Source organism: Hirsutella rhossiliensis, assembly GCF_020360975.1.
Source record: "Hirsutella rhossiliensis strain HR02 chromosome Unknown scaffold00004, whole genome shotgun sequence".
Classification (NCBI taxonomy): Eukaryota; Fungi; Ascomycota; class Sordariomycetes; order Hypocreales; family Ophiocordycipitaceae; genus Hirsutella; species Hirsutella rhossiliensis.
Genome location: NW_025408670.1, coordinates 4,021,851 through 4,042,605, shown reverse-complemented (window position 1 = coordinate 4,042,605; position 20,755 = coordinate 4,021,851). Strand labels below are relative to the sequence as shown.

At 58.8% G+C, this 20,755-nt stretch overlaps 8 protein-coding genes across 8 annotated transcripts; 5 read left to right on the top strand and 3 right to left on the bottom strand.

Moving 5' to 3' along the window:
• Positions 1-239: 239 nt before the first annotated feature.
• HRG_04703 (uncharacterized protein) lies at positions 240-923 on the top strand (the record flags this gene model as incomplete). Its single annotated transcript, XM_044863174.1, has 1 exon — positions 240-923. The coding sequence occupies one exon, from the start codon at positions 240-242 to the stop codon at positions 921-923; it is 684 nt and encodes a 227-aa protein (XP_044721788.1).
• A 1,654-nt stretch (positions 924-2,577) lies between these two features.
• HRG_04702 (adhesin protein Mad2) lies at positions 2,578-3,588 on the top strand (the record flags this gene model as incomplete). Its single annotated transcript, XM_044863173.1, has 2 exons — positions 2,578-3,063; positions 3,115-3,588. The coding sequence occupies 2 exons, from the start codon at positions 2,578-2,580 to the stop codon at positions 3,586-3,588; spliced, it is 960 nt and encodes a 319-aa protein (XP_044721787.1).
• Positions 3,589-4,221: 633 nt separating this feature from the next.
• Positions 4,222-5,185, bottom strand: HRG_04701 (cenp-O kinetochore centromere component domain-containing protein; the record flags this gene model as incomplete). The annotated part of the gene is made up of 2 exons (XM_044863172.1): positions 4,222-5,039; positions 5,110-5,185. 2 exons carry the CDS (start codon positions 5,183-5,185, stop codon positions 4,222-4,224), a joined length of 894 nt encoding a protein of 297 aa, XP_044721786.1.
• A 958-nt stretch (positions 5,186-6,143) lies between these two features.
• On the top strand, positions 6,144-7,905 carry HRG_04700 (acetyl-coenzyme A transporter 1 domain-containing protein; the record flags this gene model as incomplete). The annotated part of the gene is made up of 2 exons (XM_044863171.1): positions 6,144-7,513; positions 7,572-7,905. 2 exons carry the CDS (start codon positions 6,144-6,146, stop codon positions 7,903-7,905), a joined length of 1,704 nt encoding a protein of 567 aa, XP_044721785.1.
• Positions 7,906-8,703: 798 nt separating this feature from the next.
• Positions 8,704-10,017, top strand: HRG_04699 (phosphopantothenate--cysteine ligase CAB2; the record flags this gene model as incomplete). The annotated part of the gene is made up of 1 exon (XM_044863170.1): positions 8,704-10,017. One exon carries the CDS (start codon positions 8,704-8,706, stop codon positions 10,015-10,017), a length of 1,314 nt encoding a protein of 437 aa, XP_044721784.1.
• A 605-nt stretch (positions 10,018-10,622) lies between these two features.
• On the bottom strand, positions 10,623-12,156 carry HRG_04698 (major facilitator superfamily domain-containing protein; the record flags this gene model as incomplete). Its single annotated transcript, XM_044863169.1, has 2 exons — positions 10,623-11,533; positions 11,622-12,156. 2 exons carry the CDS (start codon positions 12,154-12,156, stop codon positions 10,623-10,625), a joined length of 1,446 nt encoding a protein of 481 aa, XP_044721783.1.
• An 898-nt stretch (positions 12,157-13,054) lies between these two features.
• HRG_04697 (WW domain binding protein) lies at positions 13,055-13,946 on the bottom strand (the record flags this gene model as incomplete). Its single annotated transcript, XM_044863168.1, has 2 exons — positions 13,055-13,821; positions 13,874-13,946. 2 exons carry the CDS (start codon positions 13,944-13,946, stop codon positions 13,055-13,057), a joined length of 840 nt encoding a protein of 279 aa, XP_044721782.1.
• Positions 13,947-17,450: 3,504 nt separating this feature from the next.
• On the top strand, positions 17,451-18,905 carry HRG_04696 (PIF1-like helicase domain-containing protein; the record flags this gene model as incomplete). Its single annotated transcript, XM_044863167.1, has 5 exons — positions 17,451-17,762; positions 17,826-17,912; positions 18,176-18,478; positions 18,554-18,763; positions 18,843-18,905. The coding sequence occupies 5 exons, from the start codon at positions 17,451-17,453 to the stop codon at positions 18,903-18,905; spliced, it is 975 nt and encodes a 324-aa protein (XP_044721781.1).
• Positions 18,906-20,755: the final 1,850 nt, after the last annotated feature.

The following is a 20,755-nucleotide window of genomic DNA, read 5'->3' as shown; positions in this document are numbered from 1 at the left end:
GCAAACGCAGTGGAAGTTGCCCAGGGAGACTGATGCAAAGCATTTTACCAGGCGGAAACCTTAGTAATCAATGACAGTGCAAAGACCGCCGTCACACCCGCTGGGCAGGCTTAACATTGTATGTATATACCGTGCGCCACACATCAGCACCTACTGTACGTGGGCAGCATGACTCTAGACAGTAATCAAGTGCTCCTAATTTTTTTGCCTTTTGCTGGCTGGCCCAGAAACATTGCGCCATGCACTTCCAGCCGATCGAGCCCTCTGGCGAGGAAGCCCATCCCTCGGATGCTGCCGATGCCGCTGTGCCCCGCGACACGCCTCTCACCACGGATGCCTCCCTAGATGACGTCTTCGGTTCTGCCTCCCCCGAGCGCCAGGACGCCTCTCATCCCTCGGACATGCGGCGTCTGCAGTCGGAGCACACCACCACCGGGTACCGAGAGGCTATTGCCGTGGCAAAGGCGTCCACCATCCAGGCGGGCTTCGACGAGGGCTTTAGCTTGGGCGCTACCATCGGTCTGAGGGCCGGCCGTCTGCTGGGCATGCTCGAGGGCATCTCGGATGCCGTCGGGGGTCGGCCCGACGACGAGGATGCCGCCGCCGTGGCCAAGCTGTTGGCCGAGGCGCGTGACGAGCTGAGCACAGGCCGCGTATTCGACCCGGCTTACTGGGCCACGGACGGCAATTGGACCTTTGACGTTGAGCCTGCAAGCAACGGCGAAATCCTCTTTACAGACGTGGCTGACGCTCACCCGCTCATCTGCAAATGGAGCAATGTTATCGGCGACCAAATCAAGCTGTGGAGAATAGATGAGGCAATCCTGGGGGCCGACGCCGGTCCGCGATTGGACCCCCTTGTTGACGAAGCGCCCGGCATTGCCGCCCCCTCGACGACGGCCAAGAAGCCGTTGGACTGGTGAATCGACTGCAGCGGGAGGCAACATGTCAACCGCCAATGGAAATCGCCCTCACGGACAGGCCATCTTGTTCCCGCAGACCAATATGCCGTCTGCTTGTGATGGTGGCAGGCTCGCCTGTGCGGTCGGTCCAGTGGAGCCGCCGTCGCCCAAAAGCAAGCTGGACGAGATGGGGCGGGATCCTTGGCCCAGAAAGCCCCACAAATCGGCTCGGGCTCTTCCACGGGAGGAGGCCTGATTGGAAGTTGGGAATACGGGCCATGATCACACGAGAAATCTCCTAGGAACCATCGGAAATGTCAAGTTTGCCGCCAACAGTTGCCTCCTGGCATGCCCAAGGCCCCCATCTCCCTTTGCATCTCAGAATAATGGAGTTTCCATGCAGCATCCCGAACTTGAGCGCTCAACGGCCTTGCCTTGGGCTAAAAGAAAAAAAAGAAAAGGGAGAAGATAGAATGCCATCCGAACACCACATGGCGCTATACCCGAGATCCCTCTTTCTTATTCCCTTCCTTCCCCACCGCTCGCCCACTTTGCCATGCCCAGCCAGGCTGCTTCCTTTTGCGCTGGGGATGCCATCTAAAGAAACGACGGCCTTCTCGAGGGCTCGCGGCGCATAGCCGCCCTGCATACATGACAAGTCGACCACCGCTGGTCTCACGCGGAAATTGTGGCTTGTCCCCTCCCCGCTCGAGCCAGGGTGCTTGGCTAAAACAAGAAATTGGGGGGAGGAAACGAGGCTAGGATCTGGCCATCCCTTTGCCAGGGCATGTTGGCGCAGCCATCACCGAGCAGCAGGCGAACCCAACCACGCTTCCTTGTATCCGAAGACTCCAGGGAGGCTTGAGCACGGAGAGGCTTTGGCAGTGTTGCGCATGACAGCTCAGGTGAATACAGTACTACTCTATACCGAGCACGGGCAACTGCACGGACGACAGCTCGACTTGTATGAACCTCGGGGGCAGCCGGCTCAAGGCGCCAGCCAGAAATCAGCGCATCTTGGACGCAGAGCGTCATAGGTGATGGCGCTAGCGCAGGTCGGCCTCCTTCGATGTTGCCAGCCGCGCATACGGATGCAAGTGTGTGCGCGTACGTGCATGCAGACAATGGCCGGCAGCCCGTGCAGGCCGGCTCCCGGCGGACCCTAACACGACTGCATGAGCATCAGACACAAGGCGGGATGGATGGTCTTGTCCGTCCCATAAACACCCGCCCACTAGTTGGTGGTCCTTCCGCGCGGCCTTCAGAAGCAGGGGAGGGTTTTGAGGAGGCAGGCAGACACATGCAACAGGGCCCAATCACCCGCCCCATCGTGGCTCTGTCTCTCAATTCCCTCCATGAGCCATCCCTTCGCTGAGCCCCCCTAGTGGGAGGGCGGCGGCGAGGGGGGGGGGGGAGGGTTACCTCCTCGGTAATGGGTGGGTTGCTCGGATGAGGTGTTCACGAGGTATTTAACATGACGATGCTCCCCCCAAACAACGACTCCTCTCATCAGCTCAAGCAGATTCTTGGACACCTTCCACCGCCTTCCGCTCATTTCTTCACTCGTTTCAGGGCCTTTGATTGTTCACTACCCGTCCACTCGTTTTATTCCGCAATCACTTCTTTGGGCACTACTCGATTCAGCAACAAGTTCCCCCCAAGTCTAACCGTCAAAATGAAGTCTTCCGTCTTCGCCGCTGCCTCCGTTGCCGCCCTGGTCTCGACCCACGAGGCTCGCTCGCCGCTTGACCTCGGCCTTGACGTCGGCGACCTCGTCAGCGTCGACCTCTGCCTCGGCCTCGACGTCAAGCTGCCCCTTGGCATCAGTATCGAGACCGACGGCTGCCCCAAGCACGGCCCGCCCTCGGACTGCACCAACGTCTGGCACCCCCCCCACGACATCGACATCGATGGCTGCGACAACAACGACGAGTCGGACTGGCACTACGTCCACCCTTGCAAGGGCGACTGCGATCATGCGCGGGGGCCTGCTCACCGCTGGACCACCAGCACCATCACCGAGAAGAGCGTGAGCACCGTCATCGGCTGCCCCCCCGATGTCGCCGACTGCCCGGGCCGCAGCACCGTCCACACCGTCGTCACCATTCCGGCCACGACCACTATCTGCCCGGTCGCCGTCACCGCCACGACCCTGGCTACGGTGCCGGGTCCTGCAGGCCCTGCCACCGTCGTCCAACCCATTGCCACCCAGACCCCCGCTGCCTCGTACCCTCCCGTCTACCAGGGACAGCAGCCCCCGGCCACCTACGTTCCTGCTCCTCACGGCCATCACCAGCCTCCCGTCGACCAGTATCCTTCAGGCCAGCAGCCTCCCGTCGGACACTACTACCCTTCGGGCCAGCAGCCTCCCGTCGGGCACTACTACCCTTCGGGCCAACAGCCTCCCGCTGGCAACTACCCTTCGGGCCAGCAGCCTCCCGTGGGCCAGTACCCTAGCCAGCAGCCCCCGGTCGCACCCTACCCGACCAACGCCCCTAGCGTCGTCCCCGCTCCGGCCGGCTACCCCGCTGCCCCCGTCGGCACCGGCGCTCCTTACAACCCCGGCTACTCCGGCTACCCCGCTAACACGACCTCTCCCGTTGTCGTGGGCGCCGCCTCTGCCAACGGCCAGAAGCTCGGCATGGCTGCCGCCGCCATTGGCCTCGTCGCTGCCCTCTTCCTCTAAGCACCACCTCGAGTTTCAGGCCATTCTGACGACTTGACGGCAAAGGGCGCGGCATAGCAGGCATGTTCCCTCTGTAATTTACTTTTTTTTGACCCGGCCGCGAGGCAGCAGCACGCGGTGGTGGACAGGGGTCGGGGCAGTTGCTGTCTCATCACCGACGTGGCATTGGACATGGAAGCACATAGATGCTGGGTTCTTCTGTATTCAGATTTCTTGCAAATACAATAATACTTTGCTGGTTGCACAATCCAACCAAGGGGAGACATTTTTGCGTCTAGTGCATGTGACTCGGCGTCGCCTGGACAAAGTCCCTGCAGGGCTTAGACCTCCCTGAGCCAGTATCTCGGTTCGATTCCATGTTGGCCCCAGAGAGCAATCTCCCGCCCTTCAACAAGTCCCAACCAGGTGTCTCCGAGGACGCATAGACGCTGAACACGTGCCGGCCATGTCTGTTGGTCGTTGAATGATCTCAAGCACCCTTGAGATCGGGTGTTGCCCCGCAATCGCTCTTGAGGGGGCAACTGGGCTTGGCATTCGGGGGCGTCGAGTAAGCCTCTTGTGAGACGTGGGGAGTGGGTTATGATCGAGAGCCTTGAAGGCTCTCCTCAATTGGCTGTGCCGCAGTTCGCCTTTTCAACCACCGTCTCCGTGTTCTTGCAGCTTCCTCGCAATGTCTTCCATGCGGTCGAACTTGCCAAACAGCTCCTTTGCCATGTCCCAGTCGCGCCCATGCCCTCCGAAGACGGCGAGCTTGAGGATGTTGCCGTCATCGTCCATGACCAGGCGTCCGCTCCTCTCATCGGCCCACGTGAGCTTGATCTGCTTGGCCTCGATGTCCGCAATGCCTACCTCGACGATGGAGTTGGCAGAAACTTGTGCAGGCGTCTTTTCGTGTAGGCCTAGGCGCCTGCGCAGATCGGCCGATACACCGAGCCGGTTGTGGTAGCGCATGATTTCCCTCCTCAGCGCCCTGGCAAACCTGTCCAGATCCTGTCCCGGTTGGTGTTCCTCGTCGCCCTGGACCTTGATGGGCGCGGGGAGATGACGCGCCGCGAGCCCGGCGAGCGGAACGGCGGGGGGGATGGTGTGGCGGTGGACTCGCAGATGGTATTTTGCGTGGGAGAAGGGGCGGTTGAGCATGAGATAGTAGGGCTGGAGGAACTGGCCGCGTGACATGACCTCAAAGCGCAGGCCGAGGACGTGGCCGCCGTCGACGGCGCAGGGGTCCGGGTCATGGACCTTGAAGGCCGTGACGGGCGTGCAGGTGCGGTAGCCGCACTGCTGCATGTAGGCGAGCTGCTGGGCGGAGCGGGCGCCGAGCTTGGAGTGCGTAGGGCGGCGGTGGAGGGCGAGGGTTGAGGATGACGGCGAGGAGGTGGCGGCGGCAGGGACGGTGCTGGATGAGAGGATGGTTGAGCATTGGATTTTGAGGGCCTTGCGGAGGGTGGCGGCTGGGAGGTGAGAGTCAGCGCATGGAGCTTCGTCTGCGTTCTATGTATGTGTTGATGCTTGCTCAAGTACCTTCTGCCTCGAGGTTTGCTATTTCATCATCGAGCGCACTCGCATCGGGGGCGGCGGCCCCGTCGGCGGAAACCATGTGCTGCTGGACTGGGAGGCGGTGTAGTCGTCTTTTGTCGTGCTGATGCGAATATTCTGATGGCAAAGGCGGCGGGTTTGTTGACTTGCGCGTCACCGGCGCGTTGTTTCTCTACTGGGAAGTGCCGAGGGAACTGATAAGATAAGGCGGCTCGGCCCCACCTGCGAGGTACAGCCAGCCCGTGCCCACAGGGACTCGCGTTTCCGCATTCGGGGCGGCCGTCGGCTCCAGGTCCCCTGAGCACAGCACCCCCTGAACGGCCCTGAAGCAGAGCAGCGCATCTTCTGTTGTTCCGGGCTCGGGCGGCCTGTCCGCCTCTGTAACAGGCTCGAGCCGTGAAACCATTCAAACCAGTCCAAGCCACCCCGTCAAGCTTCCTTTTTGCCCTTTTGGTCTCACCGGCGGACGGCCGTAAAGAGGACTCCTATTCTTCCGCTTCTCAGGGGCTCTGTCTTCCCTTTCACCGCGCACTGCGACTCAGTCTTGCCCTTGTTCGCTCGCTTGGCCCTCTTTATTTTTTCCGAGCTTACCACACCCATCCGTTACGGCTCACACAAAGATTCCAAAGGCCACGGTAGCTTCGCCGCCCAACGCCACTACCGCCGCCCCTCGCAACTCTGCCTCCCTACTGTAGCCTGCGACGACGACGCTCCTTCACCTGCGACTAGATCTCACCAGCCCAGTTGTCACACTGTTTGACGTCAAAGGCCTTGTCTTTTTCTCTGCCTTATCGATATCGCCCTGGTCACTCGACACTCGATTCGTCCTGCCCCCCTCCGCCAACGCATTCTGCCTGCATCGAGGCGTTGCGCCCCAAACGACACCTCAGCGCGAGCCCGAAACAGCAGTGGAGTGAAGGAAAAGAGGGGGAATACGAGAAAGCCGACGACCGTTTGTTCCTTGGACCTGCGCCGACGCCCAGCACTCGATCCCGCCGCCCGACTGCGAGCAACCACCTATGGGTGTCCGCGCCAGACGACCCAACTCGCCCGAGTCCAACGGACTGTCTCCTCCTTCCTCGGGAGGGAAGAATGCAAACGGCAACATGAGCGGTGTTGAGATGCGGCGCAAAGCCGCCCACCCCGATGTGGACAACGTTGCGGCAAACTTCATCTCGCGCGAGAGCTTTTCCCTCGACGAACCTGTACCCAGGACGCCCACTGGAAGCAGTCACGGCTTCTTCGACCTCCCTCTGCAGGATCAGAGAAATTTCCTGTTACTCGTCTTGCTATACTTTCTTCAAGGCATTCCCATGGGCCTGGCCATGGGCTCCGTCCCCTTCCTGCTCAAGAACCACATGTCGTACGGAGAAATAGGCACCTTTAGCCTGGCCTCGTACCCCTACTCGCTCAAGCTCTTCTGGAGTCCCTTTGTCGACGCCGTGTGGAGCCCCAAGATCGGACGACGGAAGACGTGGATCGTCCCCATCCAGTTTCTGTCAGGCTTCGGCATGCTCTGGCTGGGGTCGCATGTCGAGGAGATGATGCTGACGACGGGCAAGGCGGGCGGACCGACCGTCTGGGGCTTCATGACGTGGTGGTTCTTCCTCGTCCTCATGTGTGCAACGCAAGACATTGCCGTCGACGGCTGGGCCCTGACGCTCCTGACGCCTGCCAACGTCTCGTTTGCGTCGACGGCGCAGACGGTCGGCCTGACGGCCGGGCATTTCATGTCGTACACCGTCTTCCTCGCCCTCAACGCAAAGGATTTCGCCAACAAGTGGATACGGACCGTGCCCTCGGAGGAGGGCCTCGTCTCTCTCGGCGGCTACCTGACCTTTTGGGGCTGGGCATACATTGTCGTCACCATCGGGCTCGGGCTGATGAAGCGCGAGGAGAGGTCGGAGAACGAGGACGGCGTGTGGGATGTCTACAAGATCATGTGGGGCATCCTGAAGCTCAAGAACGTGCAGACCATCATCATTGTGCACCTGATTGCCAAGATTGGCTTCCAGGCCAACGACGGCGTGACGAACCTCAAGCTGCTGGACAAGGGCTTCGGCAAAGACAACATGGCGCTGACGGTGCTCATCGACTTCCCCTTTGAGATTGGGCTGGGCTACTACGCGGGCATGTGGTCGCAAAGGTACACGCCCATGCGCCTCTGGTGCTGGGGCTTCGTCGGCCGGCTGGGCGCGGCCATGTTGGCGCAGCTGACCGTCGCCGTGTTCCCGAGCAGCGGGGTGACGCTGGGCTACCTGCTGCTCGTCATTGGCGAGCACGTGTTGTCGACGTTTACCAACACGGTCATGTTTGTGGCTGTCTCGGCCTTTCACGCCAAGGTGTCGGACCCGGTCATTGGGGGGACCTACATGACTCTGCTTGCCACGTAAGTTCTCACGCAAGCCCCTGAGAAGATGGGCTGGGGAAGCTGACTGTTCTCGCAGTGTATCAAACCTCGGCGGAACCTTCCCGCGGTACTTTGTGCTCAAGCTCGTCGACACGCTGACGGTCGCCACGTGCCACCCGAGCTCGTCGGCCAGCCCCTCGGGCCTCAAGGGCGCGCTCGTGACCGAGGCCTTTTCGTGCGCGATGCAGGCGGACAAGGAGAGGTGCGAGAGCGGCGGGGGGACGTGCGAGACGGTTCGCGACGGGTACTATGCCGTCAACATGATGTGCGTGGCGTTTGGGACGGCGACATTCCTGTGGTACATTCGGCCCAAGGTGCTGCATCTGCAGAGCCTGCCGCTCCGGGCGTGGAGGCTGTCGCCCGGCAAGTAGGGACGGGACGTTGGTGTAGAATACATACATGCTGTAGAGTTTCTTTGCATATGCGCGATGCGATGTGGGACGCATGGCTGGGTTTGAGGGCGAGTAGAGGCTTGAAGGGATTTGTTGCTGGTTCAATCCAACCGTGAGAAGACGGTCCCTCTTGGTGTGTTTGCTTCCGTTGGCCGAGACGGACCGGCGGCATGGCGCGGGCCGAGTGCGGGCCGGGGGATCTGCGCCGGGGCCCAACAAGCCGAGGAGGTCCCCTTGTTTCAATTGCCTCTAGAACGCTTTCCCCCTCAATGTCCCTCTTTGATTCATTGGTTCAATTCCGCATGCCTTCTTTCACCGTAAGTTTTCATCGCAAGCGACAGTGCGTTGTTGTACAGCGAAATGTGTGCGTTCGGACGACGGGAAACAGCTGCCGGCGAGTCTCTGTTAGTGAGCAAGATAAAACGGGCGCCCCCCCGCCGGGATGGGAGCTGCTTCGTAAACGTGAGCACAGCGTGTATATAAAGCGGCTCTTGGCTCGACGGCAACTGCGTCTCTTTTCATTGGCCTCGGCGCGCTTGGCTTGCGTCTTTCATTGGCACGACCGGTATCTCCTTGCATCGCTGCACCCTCGCTCATCGGGAACTTCCTCCACATATACCTCGACTGCTGGATCTCGCCCACGCCGTCGACGACGTAATACCTAGACATACGTACATTCGTCCACGTACCTGCATTCTACCTGCACTCGGGCTTGATCTAGATGCGCACATAACCCTCCCAACCCTCCGAACCCCCCTCCCCACCCTCGCCATCACCATGCCCTCGTCCGTCGAGGCCGAGGACGCCTACTTTGCCTCGAACCCGCCGCCACGGCAGCTCGAGGAGCACACGGCGCGAGCCAAGGCCTTCATCGACGCGCACGCGGCCGGCGGGCGGCGCGTGGTGCTGGTGACGAGCGGCGGGACGACGGTGCCGCTGGAGAAGCAGACGGTGCGCTTCATCGACAACTTCAGCGCCGGCACGCGCGGCGCCACCAGCGCCGAGTACTTCCTCGCCGCCGGCTACGCCGTCATCTTCCTGCACCGCGAGTTCAGCCTGCTGCCGTACTCGCGCCACTTCTCGCACTCCAAGGACTGCTTCCTCGACTTCCTGCGCGAGGACGGCGATGGCCGCGTGGGCGTGCGCGCCGGCGACGTCGTCAAGGTGCGCTCCGTGCTGCGCGACTATCGCCGCGCCAAGGAGGCTGATTCGTTGCTCATGCTGCCCTTTGTCACCATCGGCGATTACCTGCACGAGCTGCGCGCCGTGTCCAGGCTGATGCGGCCCCTGGGTGCAAACGGCCTGCTCTACCTCGCCGCCGCCGTGTCTGACTTCTTTGTGCCGCCCGAACGCATGGCTGAGCACAAGATTCAGTCCACCGACGTCGTCTCGCAGCTAAAGCGGCGGCAGCAGCAGCAGCAGCAGCAGCAGCAGCAGCAGCAGCAAGACGCCGTGCCCAACGAGGAGCCGGAATCCAAAAAGAGAAGGACGCGCGCCCCGGAACAAGAGAGGGGACAAGAAGATGCCAGCGCCGACAAGATGCAAAACGGACGCCAACCGGAAGAGCAGCAGCGGGAGCGCCAAAAAGACGAGGCGGGCGAGGAAGACGAGGAAACGTTTGACAACTTCGACGCCTCGCCGCGGGTGCCGCGCTCCAAGCGGCTCGTCGTCGACCTCGACCCGGTGCCCAAGTTCCTCAAGAACCTCGTCGACGGGTGGGCGCCGCAGGGCATGATAGTCTCGTACAAGCTGGAGACGGACCCGGCCATCCTGGTGCACAAGGCGCGCGCCTCGCTCGTCCGCTACCAGCACCACCTCGTCATCGGCAACCTGCTGGCCACGCGCAAGTGGGAGGTTGTCTTTGTCAGTCCCGGCCGCGACGACCGCTGGCTGCGCGTGCCGCCGCCGCCGACGGCCGCTGCTGCCGGCCGTGGCCAAGGTGGTGGGGGCTGGGGCGATGCCGAGGGACGCCCGCTCCGGCCTGACGAGCTGCCCAGGGAGGACCCGGAGACGGAGATTGAGGGGCTCATCATCCCCGCCGTGGCTGAGCTGCACGACGCGCACATTGCCGCTGACAGGGACAGGGCTTGACTCGGCTGAGTTTTTGTCGTCGGCGAGAGCAAGAGCCTGAGCAGCGAGGGGGGCGAAAGGGGGAGAGGGCGAAGAGACCTGCCTGACCTTCCGTGTGTATTGTTTTTGTGTATCCTTTATGGCCGTTCGGGACGCTCAGCATCAACTCGACGCGGCCCGTCTCCTCGATGGGGCTGATACTAGAGTCCAAGACGTGACTTATATCGTCGTACTACTTCATTCATAACACAGTCAATGTCTCCCGCTTTGATCCATTTCTATACTTCAGACTACACTGCTTATTCCAGCTAGGCATGCGTGGGCTGCATCGTCAAGACCCAAAGGAAATACATCCAAGAGCCAAGGGAGCCTCCCTCTAAGCCCGCCGCCCATGCTGTTTGTGCAGCACCCTCCATCTCACCACCCCCCTTGTCCAAAAACAAGTGCACTGGCCCGTTGCTAAAACAACATGGAAACAGAGTATCATTACAAAGGGGAAAGGCCACATTCAAACAGGAAGAGATGGCAAGCGCGGAGAAACTGAGCAACGCCCTCCCTTTTGCACCACCCTTCGTCTCTGGCCAGCTCTTGCATCGCAGCCGCTACTGCCACAGAATTCGCGGCACTCAGTACACTGCCATCCAGTTCTTCCAGCCGAGATGCCACACCTTGGCCAGCATCATGCTGGCGGCGGAGCCGACGTAGATGGCGCCCGTCAGGATAATCAGTGTCGTGTAGGAGCCGCCGCTGGCCTGGACAATGCTGCCGCCGATGGGGACGCCGATCAGGCAGGCAAACGAGACGACGGTGTAGCAGGTGGCGTAGTAGCGGCCGTAGTTCTGCGTCTTGCACATGCGGCCGATGCAGACGGGGGCGATGCCGATGCAGGTGCCGCTGCCGAAGCCGAAGATGACGGAAAAGGTGATGATGCCGGCCCGCGTGTGGCCGAGCGGCAGCCAGACGCACAGGCAGGCGACGAGGGAGAGCAGGACGGAGAAGAGGCAGGTGTTGAAGGGCCCGACGACGTCCGAGTAGTAGCCCGGCAAGGCCCGGCCGAGAACGGAGCCGGCGTTCATGATGGGCAGCAGGTGAAAGGCAAACGACTGGCTGAAGCCCTGGTGCATGGCATAGGTCGAGATGAAGGTGAGGGGGATGAAGAGCGAGAACTCGAGGAGGAAGATGGCGACGGTGGTGAGGGTAAAGGGGACCTGGCGGAAAATGCGGAAATCGGGATGGGCCGTGGCGTTTTGGGCGGGCGGCAGGCGTGAGCGCACGAGGAGGATGCCCAGCAGGCCGCAGACGAGGCAAATGAGGGCGAGGACGCGCGTGGCCCAGGCGTAGCCGATGCTGTCGAAGAGCGACGTCAGCATGAGGGGAAAGATGATGCCGCCGATGCCGCCGGCCGTCGATGCCATGCCCGTCGCGAAGCCCCGCCGGCGCCGGAACCAGTGGCCGACGGCGGCGATGCACGGGGTGAAGAGGAGCGAGGTGCCGAAGCCGGCGAGCACGCCGAAGGAGAGGACAAACTGCCATAGCTCTGGGCGCCATACCGGTGCTTGTTAGTCCCAACGACAAGTTACGCGAGACAGACACCGGGTGGAAGCCAACAGGGGGACTGAAATCACCTGTGCAGAAGCTCATGGCCAAGACGCCGGCCGTGGTGCTTGCGCAGCCGGCGACGACGAGCCACCGCGGGCCGTACTTGTCAAAGACGGGCCCGATGTAGACGCCGCCGAAGAAGGCGAGGAAGGTGTAGATGGAGAAGATCCAGCCGACAGTGCCCTCGCTGTGGTCGCGGAGCTGGTGGCTGAGCGTGTAGGCCTGGAAGATGCCGACCGTGTTCATCAGGCCCATGGACGAGATCATGGCGAACCAGCCGCCCAGGACGACGAGCCAGGCCTGCAGCCCGCCCTCGGGGTACGTCTCCTCATACGAGGCCGTGGAGACCCGCGTTGCCCGCTTCTCCAGCGCCGCGCCGTCCTGCTTTTGCTCGAGACGCTGCTGCTGCGATCCGTCGCGGTTGTAGCTGTCGATGCCATCTGCGTCGCTCCCGGCTTCAGAGCCGTGGCCTTGGCCTCGACTGCCTGGACCACCACCCGCCGTGTCGTAGGCCAGACGCTCATCGTGGAGCGCACGCGAGTTGACCTGCTGGGCGTCCATTCTGCTCCGTTGCCGTGGCGTGCTCGGGAGGGGAGAGGTTGGGCGTGATGTTAGCCGGTGGACCACGGGGCCCCGGCGGCGGCGGCGTATGATGCAGTGTCACCAACGAGACAGGCAAAGAAGAGAAAAAGTCAGGCTGCCTTTGCCTTTGTTACTAGTAGGAAAGAGTCGGGACACGGCAGGAATATGTCAAGTAGAAAATCTGGAGCAAAAGGACCCGCCTTCAGCTTCAGGGCATCCCGCACATCGCCAACTCGACGATGCACGAGCAGATCGGCCCTCGGCGCGAAAGCCGCTTTCGGCGCGGAGGGCCTGTCCGCACGCACGACATTGGCCGTTGGGAGGGCAATGTATGTAATGGAAACCCAGCCAATGACCCGCTCTGCCGCCCAACGCATTAGTCAATAGGTTACCAGCCAACCCATCACGCTTGCATGGCCTTGTCCCATGGCACGAGAGGGTTGACATACACATATGCATCGACTCCTTTGGAGCCCCTCCCAAGGCTCATGTCCATCTCCAGTCTCTCTAGGCTTGCCGGCGCCGGCCGGACGCAAACCAGGATGCCGGGTCGCCGGCAGAGCAGCGCTGGGGAAAAAAGCAGCCTCACTTGCCGAACAACTGCTCACCTGAGCTTGGCGCCCTTCGTCGTCCGCAGCTGCCCGGGGGGTGTGCCCGACTCTCCGCTCCTTTAATTGCTAGTTTAACCATGCAAGTCGGTCGTTCTGCTTCGCGACAGCAACCGTGGCTGATCGTTGGGCAGCGATCAGGGCCTTCTTACCGCCCTTTGTTCAGCCCTCGGCTGCGCAAGGTAGACCTGCATGGGGCATTGCGGGCGAGCCGAGGTCCGGGGTGGAGCGAACCGGGCCCACGCCACCTGCGCATGGCCAGCTCCGCATCATCCCTCTTCTTCGTCCTCTTGAGCATCCTCCACCGCGGCCGTTCGAGCGCCTTCCCGAGACTGCTTCTGCTCCCCTGCCGCCGTTGTTTTGAGATAGCCCTCCCGCTCCAGCCTGTCCGCCTCTTCAGGCTCCAATAGTCCTCCTTGGCCCTGTCCCTTGGCCATCTTCATCTGGACGGCTGCAGGCACAAACGCCGACACGGCCTCTTTCCGTAGGTCGCGCATGATTGGCTTTGCTTCGTAGACCGTTTTGTACTCAGTTGCCGGTGTCTCTTTCTTTGCCGGCCTTTCACCATCCACGACTCGGCTAGTGTCGCCTCGACCGTCGTCACCCCGGCGGTCATGCCTGTCCGCAGGCCCCGTGTTCCGTCGTGCTCGTCGCTTGGCGTACCACTGGTCCATGACGTCCTTGGATATCGGCGGAGGGGTATCTCGCGGCATAGGAATGCTGCGTACGTCGTCGGGTACGTCTTCATCGCTGCTGGAAGCATCTTGGGAGCCGCGCCTCCTCTTGCCCAAGACTCCAGGCCTAGAGTCTCCGTCTCTCGCGCGACTAAACGACGGCGCGTTGTCGCCAACAGCCTCCCTCGCCCTTTTGACCGCCTTGAGCTCCTTCTCCAGCCCCGCTAGCACCTGCTCTTCATGGCTCGTGAGCTTGCCGCCCTTGGACGCGATGGCCTTGAGGTCGTCAATCTGCTTTTGAATCCGGTCCGGGTTCTTGCGGGCGAGTCTCTCGTTGCGCTTTTCCTGGACCTCTGCCTTGCCTATGCTTCCCAGTCAGCCACGGGAAAGGGGATTCGGTCGATGCTCGCATACCTTTCTTGATTGCCCGCGCCTTATCGGCCTTGCGCTGGGCCTGAACAGGGTTGAAGTTCCTCTCCTTTGGCATCTTGGAGTATGCGCCCACGAGTGTTGTGTCTCCAAACCAAAGTCCTGGTAAGAGGCGGGCAGCTTGTGGTGGCTGGCAGGTGGGTGCGAGCGAGGTAGGCGCGAGCGAGGTAGGCGCGAAGTGATGGCGCCGTTGATGACTAAGCCTAGGATCCCGTGCTGGCCAGTGTGTAATAATTCAGTCCGAAGGACTGTTATTACGACGATAACTTGACACCATAAGCTCCGCTCTCATTGGTCAGATACGTCCTTGAGTCCCCACTCATCGGGGACTGGTCAGAATATGTCCTGTGTCCCCACTCTGTCCCCGGGCTGAGCCGTTGGGGTGCGCTCGGCTGATGCCGATGCAATAACGCCACCAAATGAGGGTCTCACAGCCTGCCCCTGAGCATCGACTAGCTAGCCAGCTCCTCGAGAGCTTCCAGCACACTTCTGGCTGAATAAGCCCCGTGCTCCTGACACTCATCCTTCTTCACCAAACCTTCCCCTCCAATCCGGCATGCTAATGGCTGATTCTATCCCTTCAACAAAAGTTTGCAGGAACTGCAAGCAGGCGAAGCCGGCAGATCAATTCATTTCGAAGAAAAGTCGTTCCATATCATGTGGACCGCTTACGGTTAACTGTCTCGGCTGTAGGAATCGACATGCCCCAGGCACCTCTAAGCGTACTGCAGAACAAGCTGGGTTATCCCCAATACGTCGACAAGGATTGCCATTATTAGACTTGCAACTGGGCACACCGATTATTTCACAAGAACCTATTCTATTGGGAACACCAATTGCCGCGTCAACAGGAGGAGCGGGCGCGCAGGTGCCGATTCCTTCCCGACCAGGTCCCTCGACTGCTTCTCAAGAAGGCGTACGACTTGGAGCGCCGATCGAATCTCCAGTATCGAGTCCTTCTATATGGCCGAGACATGCCCGGGGAAGATATTTCCGCCCACCTGTCCAGCAGTCGGCCATCGAACGTCGAGATTTCCAGCTTCCGGACCCTGGCTGGATGGGTGATCTGTCCCATTGCCCGTTGTCTGATAGGGATAAGGAGCTCCTGGAGAAATTCTGGACGGAGCTGGAAAACGACCGAATGGAACACTGCGCTCGCTGTCAGGAGACATGGTTTGACATGGGCTTGAAGGATGACATTTGCAAGCGTTGCGTGACCAAGGACAAGAACAAAAAGGAGGATGAGCCTTTGTTTTTTTCAGCCGAAAATCAGTTGGATTTTGGCTCAATCCCTGCGTTCCTCCCCCAATTGACGAAAGTGGAAGAGATGCTAATTGCTCCAGTTCATGTGTTCGTGAACGTCATGCAGGTTCGAGGGCAGCAATACAAATATCGTGGCCATATTGTGCACTTTCTCCGCGATGTTGGCAAGGTGTATCGACAACTTCCCCTTTTACCGCCTGAATTAGATGTTATCTTGCTACGTCCTCCGAATGCGGGTGAACATGCCCACCTTAACCGCCAATTCAGACGCCAGTTCCGCGTGCGCCGTCGTTGTCTTCAGCAGTGGCTGGACTTCCTGTCTCATAACCACCCGGGCTACCGGATATTACTGTCTGCCAGAAGCGGATGTCAGTGCTACCCGAAGATGGCGATGTACTTGATCAGGTTGCTATTGGAAGTCTCCGATCCTCTGGCAGGTAATTTGGGTGACATCGAGAATGACGACATTGAGGCAGATGAGGTTGATCAGTCTGCAGTGCCAGATCTACTACCAGAGGATACAGAGATGGAAGCATTGCACTCGCACGTTCTTGGCGACGAGCACGACGCACCACCCCCTGCACGACCAGCGACACAACATCAGCTTGAAATGCCAGATATTCGGAGAACACCGATAAACGAATTCAACCAGTCACAGGCACTCCTGTCCCTAGCCTTTCCGACACTATTTCCTCGCGGTCAAGCTGATTTCATCGAGCCAAGGTTACGGCCTATCAAATATGCGGACTACATACAGCATGCCCTTCGATGGCATGATGGCAGATTTGCCTGCCATCCCACTTTCCGGTTTGTGGTTTTCAACACGCTGATGCGAGTACAGGCACGAGCGAAAAGCAGCTACTTCGTCAAGCAACACCAACAACGGCAGGGCCTACTAACGCGAGATGATCTACTTGAGGCTTTCCAGAACCCTGAATCTGCAGAAGCCCAGCAGTTGCTCAACTCTATCAACCGCCAGACAGCACAGCTTCGCGGGACGCGCCCGTATTGGTACCGAAAGCGCCGAGAGCTCGAGTCTTACGCCTACAACCTTCGCTGTCCAGGTGCTTTTATTACATTCAGCCCGGCAGACTTACACTGGAGGAGCCTCTATCAGCATTTGCCCCAGTTTCAAGACTGGCAGGAGTTGCCCGAGCAACAACGAATGGGGATGTCTAGCAAACTTCTCCGTGACAACCCACATATTGCAGCCTGGCACTTCCACAGGCGGTTTGGTTTATTCAGAGATATCGTTCTCAAGCAGAAATTCAATGTCACTGATTTTTGGAACAGGTATGAGTGGCAGGGTCGTGGAAGTAGCCATTGCCACGGCCTATACTGGATGGATGGTGCCCCCAGTGTTGACTTGGAAAGGGAGCATGTGCGCAAAGAGTTCGCCCGCGTCTGGAGTTTCCACGTCACAGCATTCAATCCTGAGCCAGCCCGAGTCCAACAGCAAGGAGAGGGTAACCCCTTGGCTGTGAATCCGGTGCAGCATCCCTTGACGTTCCAATGGCTCTCACAAATTCTGAATCGCTGCCAACGCCACCATTGCAGTGAGACATACTGCCTACGAAAGAAGAAGGGTTCAGACGAGATTTCTTGCCGCTTTTTCTTCCCCCGGGATGCGAGAGATACGGCTGACGTTGTTCGACGCCAAGGACACTCCTATTTCTCCTTCGAGGCGGCCAGGAATGATAGCCTTATGAACCACTACAACCGGTGTCTCAGTCTTGGCTGGTTAGCCAACATTGATATCTCCCCCTGCACCAGCCTTCAAGCCGTCATTAATTACGCAGCCAAGTATTGCAGTAAGATGGAGAAGCGGACCGACAGTTATGCAAGCCTGGGGCAGCAAATCTTGCCCTATGTCTCCCACCAGAATCCACTTCTTTCTTTTGCCTCGCGTCTAATGAACAAGCTGCTTGCTGAGAGGGACTTCTCGGGCCAAGAGATCTGCCATGTGTTACTCAACTGCGAGCTCCAGGAAGGTACTCGTGTTGTAAGAGCCGTCGATTGCCGTCCCTACGAGCAACAGGGCCGGTCGCTTCGCCTCCAGGGTGATCATGATGACGACGCTGAGGTCGTTGGGATATATGAGAAGTATCTTTCTCGCCCTGCCCTTCACGAAGAACTCACTTACCTTGACTTCCTAGCCAACTGGAATACAAGCAAGAGGGATGGGAGAAAGTGGACACGTTGGAGTCGTCAAGCTAAGCCTCGAGTGCTATACTACTTTCCGCGGTACAAGTCGAATCCGCAGCATCACCAATACGATGATTTTTGTCGGGTAAAGCTAATGCTTGCTCACCCTCATTGCGATCCCGTCGAACTACGCAAGATCAACGGTGTAGAGTATGACTCGTATGCATCTGCCGCCGAATTCTGTTTTGCGAACCACCAGCACCCTGATGATTACTATGGCACACCTAATGCCGAAGACCGTCGACCGGATCCGGATGAGTTCGAGGAAGAATTTCACGAGCCTGACCTTCTGGAGGAGGACTGGCTTGAGCTTGCCCGCCAGCTTCCCGACTGCCCACCAAGCCAAGAGATGGTAGATCTCCTGGGTAGACGGGATATCGATATCCAATACGATTGGACACCCCACGTCGGTCGCTACGCTGATCCAGGGATCGTTCAGGGCGATTATTGGCGCCAGCGCATTGCGCAGAATCCTCTCTATATGGATGTTGAAGACCTGCCTTCAGAGGCCCGCGATACGCTCAACGCAGAGCAGCGGATAGTTTACGATACAATAGTCGGACACTTCCAATGCGAGAGCGAGGAGCAGATTCTACCCATGTTGACGGTGGTGGCGGGACGGGCAAGTCCTATCTGATCAAAGTCCTATCTTCACATCTTCAGAAGCTTGCCAGGAACCGGCCCAGTCCAATCTGGAGAGCTGCGCCCACTGGGGTTGCAAGCAACCAGATAATGGGGACAACACTACACTCTCTGCTCCGGCTACCTGTTGATAGGGCGTTTACAGAGCTCTCCCCAGCAGATGCTAATGCTCTTCAGAAGAAGCTACGGGACGTTAGGTATCTCGTGATTGATGAGAAAAGCATGCTAGGTCTGCGTCAACTTTCGTGGATCGACAAACGCCTCCGCCAAGTCTTTCCTGCTAGAGCAGCCGAATTCTTTGGCGGCATAAGCATCATCCTCGTTGGTGACTTCTTCCAGCTCCCGCCGATTGCGAACAAACCCCTCTACTTTGATGGACCACTCAAAGACCTGCACGAGGTCTCTGGCCAGATCGCATATAGGGCGTTTAACCACACTGTCTTCTTGCAAAAGGTCCAGCGGCAACAGGGCGACGACCAGGCTAGCTTTCGTCTTGCACTTGACGAATTACGTGGCCTAGAGCTATCCATAGAGTCATGGAAACTTCTGAGCCAGCGTGTGCAGGCCAAGCTAGGCCAGCGAGACGTAGATTCGTTTGATGCTGCTCTTCGTATCTATAGCAAGAAAGCTCGTGTTAGCGAGTACAACTACGAGCATCTCGTCCGTCTCAAGCGTCCAGCAATCCAAGTCATGGCGAAGAACATTGGTAACGGTGCTGACAAGGCAACGTCGGAACAAGCTGGCAACCTGGCTGGCCAGTTTCCGGTATGTATTGGTGCTCGTCTCATGCTAACCCAGAACATCTGGCATCCAACAGGCCTAGTCAATGGGGCCCAAGGGACAGTATATGACATCGGTTGGGCGCCTGGCGCTGATACGCACCGTGACCCGCCATGTGTCATTATGATGGTGATGGATAAGTATACCGGGCCATCGTATCTAACCACGGATGATGGGCGCGAGGTAGTGCCCATACTCCCAGTGAAGCGAGACTTCTTTCTTGGGGCGTCCGCCAGTACCCGAACGCAGTTCCCACTCATGGCATCATATGCCATCACGGTTCATAAGTCACAGAGCATCACAGTTGACAAAATGGTGACCGATCTGTCTGAACGTGACTTCCAGACTGGGCTTAGCTACGTTGCAGTCTCCAGGGTCAAGACATTGAGGGCCTAATGATCGATACGCCTTTTGAACGGGCATCTCTCCACTATGAGAAGCTACCTGATGGCAAGTAGAGCTCCATCATGTTATTCTTGCTTGAGGCTCTATAAGCCCTAACAGATTAGCAGGTGTTCTGATGAAAGTTCGCGACGAGCATCGGCGCAAACAACAACAACTTCGCCAACCACTGTTCCAACCTCGCTTTTCTTGATGACGTCGCTATAGTGCACGGAGAGGGCCAAAGCTCGTCATTGTCATGCACAAACCGCTTCATGGTGCGCCAGCGCATAGCCAGACCCAGAGGTACGAGCATCATGTCATAGAGATACATCCTTCGGACTGTATTACACCCTCCCCACCTCCGGTGAGGGTGTCAGCATATTTTAGGGGCAACCATCGTCCTCCCTCGTTGCCTCTCCGATTAGCTAGCATCCCTGTTTCTCCAACCCTGGCCTCGGCTTACACAGCAGCAGGCTCCATTGGTCCCGAAATGTCAGGTCCAATCGGGTTCCATCAACTTCTCAGTCTTCGACTCTCCTTTCAGTGCAACCACACGCGTCGGAAAGCCACGCCCAATGATCGTGGGCCTTGTCGACGACGGCAGGCGACGGCCAACAATAATCTGGGGCCCAGGCTTTCTGTGGTTGTCGAGGAAACGGGAGGCACCCAATCAGCAAGCTCGTCGATCCGACTGCCTGGTCGAGATTCAACTTGCTGCCCAATGCTTCGTCGACTGCAATACCGCCCAGCCGAGCTCCACGACGGCTTTCTCGCCAAGTATCCCCGAGAGCTTTCCAGTCGTAAGCTTTGGTATAAACATAACTATGGGCGCAAGTCGCTCTTGGATCAATGTTTTCGGTGCTGTGACGCAGTATTTCGCTGGAAAGTTAACATGAAACACCAACAACGATCGAGGCTCAAGGAGCGCATCTAGCAAGATAAGCCCCCCGCTGACTTGTCACCAAGGGACGCGTGAAAACTACACAGCTCCGGCCGAGTTTCTGTTACCTCATCGCAATTGGGAACCCCTGCTCGCCCAGCACTTTGTTACACGTCGCTGTGCCATCGGATGGAGCACGACAGGGTTCTCGATAGCGCGAATAAGCCTTCACTCTCAAGACGTGACAGAGTGTTTGTAGGAGAGTGGCGCCGTCCTGGAGCTTGTAGCAGGGCAGAGCATGATTTTGAGGCTTGAATGCCCACCGGATCTCGGCCCTGGACAAGCTCAAAACAGTAAAATTCTCTGAAAACCGCCGCTTCAATCCTACGCTTGGAATAGGCGCGGTCAGACTCCAGCTCAGGGAGAGGCAAAGAGACTCATATCGCCGGACTCGACCAAGGCTAATCTCACTACCAAACGAAAACTGATTTTCGTCTGAGACGACCTGCTCTACTGTATTCATCCGTGTGACAAGTGTCGATAACGAGCCTCGGGCACCAGACTTGAGAGCAGTGTCGGATGTGATTCAAATCAAACTCTCTCCCTGCTCAACCATGCACGGTGCCAAACACCAGACTCAAGGGAGTGCGAAAAGGGTTGCTCTGCTTCACGCCTCGGCTACAATGCAATTTGCTAGATTCAGCGTTGAAGGG